At 39.4% G+C, this 11,181-nt stretch overlaps 1 protein-coding gene across 6 annotated transcripts; it reads left to right on the forward strand.

Annotated features, from left to right (window-relative positions):
- On the forward strand, positions 7,165-10,703 carry LOC109846471 (F-box/kelch-repeat protein At1g57790-like). Of its 6 annotated transcripts, none has more exons than XM_020415715.1 (3): positions 7,165-7,476; positions 8,292-8,608; positions 9,519-10,703. In XM_020415715.1, exon 3 carries the CDS (start codon positions 9,600-9,602, stop codon positions 10,623-10,625), a length of 1,026 nt encoding a protein of 341 aa, XP_020271304.1. In that variant the 5' UTR covers positions 7,165-7,476; positions 8,292-8,608; positions 9,519-9,599; the 3' UTR covers positions 10,626-10,703. The 6 variants fall into 6 exon arrangements, with proteins under 6 accessions (XP_020271304.1, XP_020271311.1, XP_020271316.1 ...); XM_020415722.1 differs by having other exon boundaries at positions 8,292-8,361; positions 8,477-10,703; XM_020415727.1 differs by having other exon boundaries at positions 8,292-8,328; positions 8,477-10,703.

Here is an 11,181-nt window from a genome sequence, read left to right on the forward strand (position 1 = left end):
TCTTACTTTTATTGTTGCTTTCTATTGGGTGAAAAATTAACATGTGATGTAGTAATTTCCTTTTAATTCTGACCCGTTGAAGAAAATGGATAATGAAGATGAGAAGTACGTAGTATGTAGTCTCACAGTTTGTTTGATAGTAGAGAGGATCCCTAAAAATTTTATATGCTATTGAATTTTGGAGGAAAAATACACACATGTATATTATTTTAGATTTGACGAAATTAAGATTCTTGATAAATATTATCATAGATTTTGTCAAAATCTGAAGTAGTCAAGGTAATGTAAGGATATTTATTTCTGACTTGCCTAAATAGTAAGAAAAGCAATAACAAAGAGGAGATATTATTTGTGTGTGTGTGCGCTGATTTCTCCACGGGAGTTGGAGATTTTTGGTAAGATAGGTTTTAGGGTTTTGATGCCCTAGAGGTAACACTGTATCTTTCTCTTGTGATTTAATTCTCAAGTTCAGGTGTAACTTGGAGGGATTGTACTCTTGATTCATAGTGAAATATTTTTCTCTGGATTGCCCCGTGAACGTAGACACGATTTGCCGAACCATGTTAAATTTTGGTGTTTGCTTGCTTGTGATATTTTTTATTGCTGCCGTTATTCGTTTAGTGTTTGATTTGTGCCGTTATTCCTTGACATCTACATGCATGCATGCATTTTGTCCCATCTTTTTTGGATTCAGATCCTCTCCACTACAAAAAAAATAGTGGAGGGACCACTACATAATCATAGCTATTGATTATCTAGTTGATGGTTATGATTTTTTCTTTTAGTGCAAATTAGGAATGAGTGCAATACACAAGGGTATGGTAAGTGTTAGATTTAGATTGTATCATAACCGCCTACTAAATAATCAACGCTTGAGATTAAAAGTAGTGATCTCTCCACTACTTTTTTGTAGTGGAGAGGATCCAAATCCATTTTTTTTGGTTCATTAATCATTACCTTAAAATTTTGTGTCATCTTTTGCTTCCATATTTTCATGTAATCCGCATTTGGGGTGCATGATTGGCCACCACATAAACATAATTTTGTCCCATCTTAACTTTTTTGGTTCATTAATCATTACCTTAAAATTTTGTGTCATCTTTTGCTTCCATTTTCATGTAATCCGTTATGATAATTGCATTTGGGGGGCATGATTGGCCACCACATAAACCTAATCTTGTCTGTACGGAACAATCTGATGTAAGCAATATGTGACCTCATCGTATGGAGGTGATTCAGGTGAATTATTCCCTACCACGTGCTCACGGCCGTAGAATCTATGTGGAGTGTAGTTTCTGCACGTGCATCACACACATAAGAAAAATTATGTTTAGTGGGGTTTAAGTGAAAAAAATCAAATGGGCTGGGGATTAATTATCTGAAATTTCCAAAGTTACTGGGGGTTTAGTAACATTTCCAAAGCTTGTTGTGGTGTAAGAAGAAATTTACCCATTTAGTTAGTTATTTATCATCAAAAGTTGGGTACGGGGGAAAAAGTTGAAAGTTCAGAGGTTTTTGTGAAAAAGTTGAAAGTTGGACTAGACTATATAGGACACATATTTGTAGTGTGCTTGATCAAGAGACATCGATGGCGTCTGTCTATATGCAACCCAAGTAATGAAACATGACTACATAATTGAGCAGTTTGTGGGTACACTTGCAAAATCCAGCTGCCTTGATCGTGATGTTTCCGGATCCTTGGTTGATGCGTACAAAAGAAAGCATGCATCATGAGTTAATATGTCCAAGATACATCCAAAAAGTTTTTTAGTCGGACTAAAGTGCAGGGTCACCACTCCTTTCAGCAGACAGCGAGAGCCGAGACCTGTAGGTTTCATTTGACGTCTCCTATAGTCTGGTCCAAATAACATTATTCACACTTCTCACCGTCGCACGAAGTTACACGTCGAAAGGGGACATTCGCTGATTCTGACCCTGATCAATGTGATCTTCGCTTTATCGAATCTGTGATTCAAGAAAGACATCGATCGAGCAGGAACTGCTCACTCTTCCATAGCATCACACCTCCGGCTACTTCCACTGACTTCGTCAACGGGGTTATCTTAGTAACCAGTATATCCCCTTGGCAACTGAGTGGCCTCTATAACTGTCGTAAGTCGTCGGACTTGGCGATTGGTGGCTTCTCAAATACTCTGCCTTACCCTAGCTGGAGTGCCCCGGGAAAAAAAAAAGAAGGTGAAGAAAGAAAAGGAAATAAAGAAAAGCACAAAATGAAAGTAAATGAAGTGCAAAATTGAATATTAATCAAATGACGCGTGCCTAGGTTATCACACAAACATCGACATTGCTTCCGCTTCCCAAGTCATTTGAAGATGCGAGGGCATATTGCCTCACATACGAGTCGCATTAATTCCGTCATATCTCTGAATAAAAAAAAATTTGCAGGCTTATTTCCTGCTGGAACACCTCAGTGAGTCTGGACTAATTAATATGCAGAAAGGCAATTGTTCTCGAAAACTACTATGCAGAATCTCCGTTCAAAACTATTTCAGTGCACCAGACATTATCGATTAATTATATGCATTCGAATTGAAAGCTTGGTGTTTCTATCAAACAAAAATAGATAATATATACGTGTCTAAACTCCGTAGCCTCTAGGCCTGTAGAACAATTCGATATCCGTTTAATGAATACATGACAATTCTCAAATTCGCGAGCTGCGATAAATCTAGTAATTATTGTGAACCTGTAAGGATACATCCATCACATGTATGGAGTAGAAAAAAGTTTTGAGCACAAATTAAGTGGACCAGATAAGGAAGCAATTTGCAAGTGAGTAAGTAGATAACTGCCTAATTACAATTGCCATACATGGCAAAATAAGAAAACCGACTCTTTTCATCATTTTAACTTACTCCTAAGCCTTCCTCCTCACATTCAGGATTTAAAAAAAGAAAAGAGAAAAAAATAAAGGAGGGGGGCGGGGATCTACTCACCATATATATGCAAATGTGGTCCAGTGACAATGACAATGCCATGGACCAGTGCAGCACTAACATGACCTTGATAACTGCAAGGAATTTTAAAATTTAATGAAGATTTAGAGATGTTAAGAAAAATAAAACCCACTTATTTTCTCAAAAAAAAAATAAAATAAAACCCACTTCATGAAGGAGAAAGAAATCCACATGAAAAGATAAGTCAAGAGTGTGAGGGCAGCAATGACTACCCTTGATTCTCATCCAGTTGCATAGCAATGCAGCTGCAGTTGAGAACTGACCGTACCTTAAAAAAAGAAAGAAAGGACAGTAATTTCTTTTCTATGGTAATTTACGAGGTAAGAAATAGAAAATGAACGGTAATGCAGTAATTGTGCATATTCAAGAGCACACCCTGTTTGCGGTGAAAGTTGCTGTTTTCATTGCTATCGAATCTATTACAACTTTAGTCGTTACAATAAACTCGAATAAAAAGTTGATCTTTTTATAAGATCTCCTTACACAATGAAAATAAAAAGTTTACAACTTTATCAAACAAACGCAGAGATCGTTTATCGGTCTTCTGCTTGCGTGGAATCTTTGCCTGTGTCGGGGTTTATCCGTGGACCACCGTCGATCAGATCTGATTGCTGAAAAATTAGGCAGAGCTTCGTCTATCCGCGAAGGGATCGAGAAACCGTAGCTCTTATCTCGGCGAAGCCAGATAATCACTCTTCTTAAGATTACCGCAACGGGATAATCCTAAGGAACGGATCCGGGAAACTGTAGATCTGACGAATCTCTCTCTCTTGCGTTGAAGAACTCGATCCGATCTCTCCTCCTCCTCTCTGAAATCCGTGCACCTTCAGTCTTCAATCCGGCAGGGCTTCGCCTAATCTCCAAAATTCCAGATCTGAAAAAATGAGGACCCGGGGGCTCTATTTATAGGCTTTACGGACGTCCGGGCGGTTAAAACAGCCTAAAAGGCTATTTCTGCGTTGGAGACACCCCAGGGTGTCTTAAACTGGGCCGAGACACCCTAGGGTGTCTCGCCCGTGCCGAGACACCTCGGGTGCCCCAGTTCAGCCTGAGACACTCCGTTATGCCTGTTTGATTGTTTCCGCCGTAAATTCTTCGTCCGAACTCAGATTTGAGTGAGTCCAAGTGCGTTGGAAAGCTGACGAAGAGTTCTATAAGCTCCAATGATTATATCATCAGTTGAACAAATGAGACACGAAGGGTATTTCGCCGTTTGTGAACGATACGAGGTTCCCGATCAGTTCGTATCTTCATCATTCCGAAGTTCCGTTGTTTCACGTAGTTCGTCGGTTTCCTATTGGTGACGTTCATCGTCATTTCTTAATACTGAGTTGTTCGTGGAGACCTATAGGCAATTTTCGATGCCTACACACCCGTGACAGCCTCTGTGTCTGCAACCGTTCCTGATCCGCAACAGTATTAACGCAGCGCGGAAGTAGTAGCCTCGGAATCCACCAATAGGACAATTTTCGAATCCATGAAGTAAATATTAAAGAAAAAAAATAAATTTTATTAATTAAAAGTTATGCCTCTAGGGCTTACAAGACTCTACTTAAATAGAAAAAGAAACAAAACTTCCACAAGGACTCAAACTCCTATAAGGACTCAAATTAACTTTACCAAAAATAGTAAAAGAATTCCTAAAACATTAAAACTCCTAAAAGACTCCTTATGAGTAGGAAAGTCCACCGGTCAAACCTGAGATCAAATCGGATTTGTTTCCTAATCAATATAGACTCCTAAAACATTACTAAAAATAGTAAAAACGGATCAAAATCCAGATATCTCTCAAACCGTAAGGAATTTGGCGAAACGGAGAAAGCAAACTGAACCCTTAAGGGTCAGTTTAGTTGGCTCCGCCTCGTCGAGATAGTCGATTTTCATATATAATTTGTCTAATTCCGACGTACGGTTTGAAAGTTATGGCCATTTCTTCGTAGCAAGTTATAATCCTCGATCGGGCCCGCGTTTGAGCTTGCGACTGACCCACTTTGACATAAGCATGTCTGTCGTGTGTTCTACATCAAGTATTGAATGCATCTGTTTACATTTGAGACTTGAATGGATAAAATTTTCTTCAGATGTAAACCACTGCTCACGTTTATAAATCTTCTCCAATTTCAAAGATGATGCATCAAGCGTACATAATGTATGAGCTAAACTCTTGCTAATATGCTTCTTGAATCGTTTAGTTTACATTGGTTGTCATTTGGTTAACAAAAGTTCTATTTTGTTCATGTAATGTATATGATCCATTATCTAATGAGTGATTGTGATACATTTTAAATCTAACACTATGCATTATGTTCTTCCTAATTTGCACTTTAGGGGGTGGGGGGTCGTAATACCACCCGCTAGATAAATCAATGATACATAATGTATGAGCTAAACTCTTGCTAATGTGCTTCTTGAATCGTTTAGTTTACATTTGGTTGTCATTTGGTTAACAAAAGTTCTATTTTGTTCCTGTAATGTATATGATCCATTATCTAATGAGTGATTGCGACACATTAAATCTAACACTGTGCATTATGCTCATTCCTAATTTGCGCTTTAGGGGGTGGGGGGATCGTAATATCACCCGCTAGATAAATCAATGGTTACGATTAAATTCCGACCGGGTAGCTAGCTAGGAGTTCTAACCTAGTATTGAATTCTTAATACAATAAAAATCCAAAGTCACCTTTTATGTCCTTATCTTAGTACTAGGCACGGCCAACTGGGTCTGTAATAGGATTGAATATCCCATCCAATCTGGACTTTTATCTCTCGGCCGGAACAAGACCGAGCCAAACGTCAATGGGTGCTAACAAGTCCCATTCGTTTGCTCGAGGGCGTCCATAACCGACTCACAGTCTGTCGAGACTCCTAATTCCAATCAAACTCGGATCTATAACATCGAACGAATGTATTAAAGTATATATATATATATTTTATGTATGTGAGGCTCTCCTCTCTTCAGGCATAGGCATTCGTTTCAAATCAAAGAAAGTGAGAGCGCTAGGATCTGTAGCATATTTCGCTCTGAGTTGTCTTCAGATCTGCAGGTATATAAACCAACTTTTATTTCCGTAAACTTTTTTTCTATTACCATCTGCTTGCTCCGTGATTCTTTTCCATCCTTTTATGTGAATAAATTGCAGCAAAATCTTCGATACTATAAAATTCTAGCGATTTCTCCCCCCATATTGTGATGTCTACAAGGTTCTCACTTCTCAACATGTGTACTTAATTTCAAGAGTATTGAGTAATTATCTGTAGCATATTTGCGAAAAAATTCAATTCGTAATTTGGAAAGATAAATTACGGAAATTTATTCAAAAAAGAAATCCCCGAACATTTACGAAGAGAATACACCCTCTCCGTTACAATGTTTACAAAAGTAAACTTTATACTAAAAAGAAAGCTTCCGAACCCAATAATTATCTGCACTTATGTATTGACATGTATATGATTTGAACTTAAAATACAGTTCGATACGAACCAAAGGTTATTTCTGGTGAACGAAGGAGGGCTGGGTTAATAAGGGATTTTCTATAATTTCACCGAAAAATTCCCAAACAGAAAGTGAGTGCCCGTTCCTTTTTCAAGCCCAACCCGTTTACATGATACAATCCAATGTGGGCCAATAAGCGGGCCAACTAAAGTTTGAAGACTGGCCGAGAGAGTTAAAAACCACTTGGAATAAATGAAGTGTAATGGGCTGGATCATGCAACCAAATTTCGAAGACCAGATTGGAATTAAATCCGAGTCCGACTCTTTAGTCCAGTCCAACCTAAAGTTTGAAGACTAGCGATGGAGAAATAAAAAAAAAATTTAAAATTTTAAAATAAAGTTTGCGTAGGAATCCTAGTCCCGATCTAACTCGGTTCAGGCCCGGCTCTGGGGCAGTGCGAACTGAGCGACCGCACAGGACCCCCAATTTTTGGGGGCCCCAAATTTTTTTATAGGTCAGGTCATTTCACTCCTCAAATCCCGCATCTAGCTCTCCTCGTGCTTCCCCCGTTGCTTCCCTCAAATCCCACGCTCGGCTCATTCTCTCTCCTCTCATTCTCTCTCTCCTCATCAATTCATCAAAAGAAAACCCATCTCGAGGCCAGGGCCCCTCCTCCTCTTCCCCCACACTCCTCCCAACTCACCTCTAGCTCAGCCCCAAGCCTCCTCCGCTCAACGCCGGCGCCATCACCCAACTCCACACGCCGCACCCAGTCATCCGCCTCCGCCCATCGCCTCCATCTCCTCTCCCATCGCCGGCCCAGACCCGCCAAGCCGCCATCACCACCAGCCCGAACTCCTCCGAGTCTCCCCTTGTACGCTTCACCCATGTTGCTCTCTATCATTATTTCTACCTTTTCTCATTCGTCGCCTTCTTCGCTACTTCCAACAAATTCAGCCAAAGTTTTCACTTTTCCTTCCTTTATCAGCTCTCCTCGCTTCCCTGTGGCCGCTGAAAACCTTCACAACTTTCAAGGAGCTTTCTCTTCCTAATCCATGGAGGTCAGTACTTCTGATACTTCCCTTAATTACTTTGTTAATTTCTGATGTGGGTTTTTGTAATTTTATTGATAATGTATCATTATAGATGAGAATGCTGCTCTTTTTGGGGAAATTTGTGTCTTATTCTAGTTTGGAGTGTTCTTCATGTGGGTTTGCATTTTGGAGGATTAATTTGGTCTCATATGTCCCAATTGAGTAAATAATGGTTCTTTCCATAGAAATTGGTGATGTTTTTGAAAAAAAAGGATTTCTCAAGGTTCATGACAATTGGATTTTGGGGTTTGAGTTTCCTTTTGTAATAAATTTACCTCATCGATATGGAGTGGAGATTTAATTTGCTAGCGAAGTAAGTAAAATATGCTTGATTTGGCAAAGGCAGGACATTTTTAAGGTAGGAAGAAAAATGATGTATGATAATATTTGAATTTTAGCTTATTTCAGGTGTACTGAGAGTTATGTTGGAAACGACTTAGGTCTCACTTAGGTGTTCATTGTTGGTCTCATGATATACCCTTTTAATAAAGAAATTAGATGTTTATATGATGAATGTACTGTGTTGAAATTTATTTATCGCCTTAAGGCACTCTTAAAAGTAATTAGCTATTCATACCTAGTTGTAATAAACAATTTTTATATTTTATATTTCTATTCTAGCTAGTTAATAATGCAGTTTGCTATTCGTGTAAGCTGGTTGTGGGTTCTTGTGCTTTTTCGTGCTAGATTTTGCTTGTTAGATGAGAATGATACTATCTTGCAAATGTTAGGTGGGATTACATGCATTTATCTGAATCTCTGATCAATAACATTTTATTCAGGTGACCGAAGAGATGATGAGCAAATAACACATGAAAAGTATGTTAAAGACTATCCAGATGAAAAAAATAAGTAACATTTTAATGTCTGATCAGTAACATTTTGTTCCCTAGCATTTTAGGGATTCAAATTTAAATTAGTTGATATTTTGTATATAGAGAATGCCATGTGTTTACTTTTCGCACAGGGCCCCTAAAATCTCAGAACCGGCCCTGACTCGGTTATGTCCCTTATAAATCCACGGGCTACCTCGCATATATAAGTGTTTTATTTGTTGCAAAGGAATAGAGCCGGACATCTCTTCGTTCGACTTCTACAGGTGGTAACTTTTTTTTTCCTTTTTCCTTTTTTTTTAACCTTGAGAATTTTCACCATGAAGTTATGCGCACTATGTTTATAAGTACTCGTGCGTGTACTGATGTCCAATTCTAAACATAACGAGATTTTCTTCCTTAACGTTTAATTAGTACGTGTAACATGTTACATTTTGTGTTTATAAACATTGTTACTCTAATCCTGTATCTATTGGATGACATTAAATGGATTGGTAAATACTTCACTAATTTTAGAGATTATGGTGAGAACTTTTACCTGAATAAAAGAAAAGCCCGTGTTGTTAAAGCTCAAAGGTTGAAGAAAATTCATGGCTATTTGAGAGTGGGGATTAATTAAAATTGGAAAAAAACCCTCCCTCAAATTCCTCTCTTCGGATATGCAGGTATAAACCAACTTTTATTTCCGTAATCATTTTTTTGTTACTACTTGCTTGCTCTGTTATTCTTTTCCGTCCTCCTATGTGAATGGCAAAATCTTGGATGCCATAGAATTCTAGCCAAAAATAATTTCATATCGTGATATCTACAAGGTTCTCCTCGACATAGTTTCCATGTGTTTTCTAGATTTATTTATGTCACATAAGATTTACCTCTCATCATGTTGATAAATTGTCCAATTACTCTGAAGAAGGGATAGGAGTACCGCCACCGAGAAAGGATCTTAATTAAGATAATGAGCAACTTAATCTTTTTTAACTATAAACTAGACTTTACCTAACAACTCATATCGTGAGGAATATAACCGAGATTTCAATAGCCAACTATTTCAAATACTATTTTGCTTCTCAGCTAGCAAAAATGTAAATGAACACGAAACAATCAAGAGCTTAATTAATTTCCTTTTCTTCACGATATGACTAATTAACATTATATGATTGTTTACTATCAATATAGGCCTGCAGGCTCAGAACTTTTCTGAGGAAGAACTAGTATGTTATATGTTCAACTTGTTCGCGGACAGTAAATCTATTGATCATGGAAGTCGACAGATCTTGGTTAGACCTCCCGGTCGAGCTCCTCGAAGCAATCTTGTCAAAGCTTCCGCTATCGGATCACCCTAGATTCGCCTGCGTGTGCAAAGACTGGAAAAAACTTACTTCCCGCGTTTATCCCGCAGACAGAAGTCCTATACTAAACAGGTCTTTCAAAGTCGATTTTCCCGCGGCTGACCTATCGAAAGCTCGGTTATATTCCTCCAAAGACGGATGGCTGGTGCTCTGTCGGGAAGAAGAGGTCTTACTGGTCAACCCCTTCACTGACACCGTTCGTAGGTTTCCCGGGCTCGTTCACACACCAAGCTTCACCGGAATCGAGTTCATCGGTCAACCCCCCGATAAATGCTGCATATTCGCCATCGAGAGCGCGTACAAGGATAGCGTGCTTATCTACTTTTGGAACGGCGAGGGCTGGGGACGATACAGGTACGAAAACAACATCCCGTTTGTCATGTCGCCTCATTCCAACCCCGTGGACTGCGGTCGATATTTTTTATGCTTGGGAAAGGATGGAAATATCGGGGCGTTTGACATGCTCAAAGGCGCGTGGATTGTTGTGGAACTTAAGAACTTCCCGACGATTACAGTCGGAGGGAGCTATTTGGTCGGGGATCGAGGTAACGTTCGAGCGATTACCGTTGGCGGTCAGAACTCGACGGTAAGAGTTTTCGAGCTCATACCCGCGGAGGGGTGGGCAGAGTTTACAGACTTGAAGGCTCGTGCTCTATTTATCGGGCCCCGTATGGCTCTTGTATCGGCTAATTCGCCGAAGAAATTGGATGACATTGTTTTCTTTTCGAGGCTGCTTGGGACTCCGGAGGAGATTGAAGCGGAAATAAGGTGCTCCGAGGGTCGAATTTACTTCGTTCCGAAGAAGTCTACTACTACTACTACGGGACCGAAGAAGACGAGTGAGGGGGGTATATACACTTACAACCTGACGACGGGGGGTCGCTCTGAGTATTGTGGATCTTTCGAATATCCCTGTATATTATTGGGGTTTTAGATAGAAAATTGTCAACTTCATTCCCTTCCTCACTCAGCTAACGTACTCTCATACAACATTTGGTTTTCTTGTTTTTTTCCCCCGCTTCTTGCATGCAATTTTAAACTTGTGCTACATCAGTAAAACCATCACCAAAAATAATAATAATAATAATAATAATAACAACAGTAGTTAAAAATTAAAAGAAAGAAAGAAGGAAAAAGAAATTAAGCATCTATATATACGAAGAATCTCATATTAACTAACAAGTTAGTTACAAATTAACAGATAAAAGACTCCCGCTTATGTATGCTCTATTTAGTGAAATAACAGGGACCAAGATTATTCACCTAATTCGTGGCCATTATCGTTTTGCTGGGGATGTGCCTGAGCTTGCCCAAGGGCAAAGGCGCCGAGGATCACTTCTTGCACGGTGATGGCTCGGCCACCGTGAGAGTACCTGATCATTTCTTCCGGGCTCACACGAGGTGGTCTTTAATTTGTTCCTCGTTCTGTCACGTTCTCCCACCATTTCTTGCGTGGAGCTGTAGAAGAGCACCTGCTCGTAGCCTCCGTT

Source organism: Asparagus officinalis, chromosome 1 (genome assembly GCF_001876935.1).
Source record: "Asparagus officinalis chromosome 1, Aspof.V1, whole genome shotgun sequence".
Taxonomy (NCBI): Eukaryota; Viridiplantae; Streptophyta; class Magnoliopsida; order Asparagales; family Asparagaceae; genus Asparagus; species Asparagus officinalis.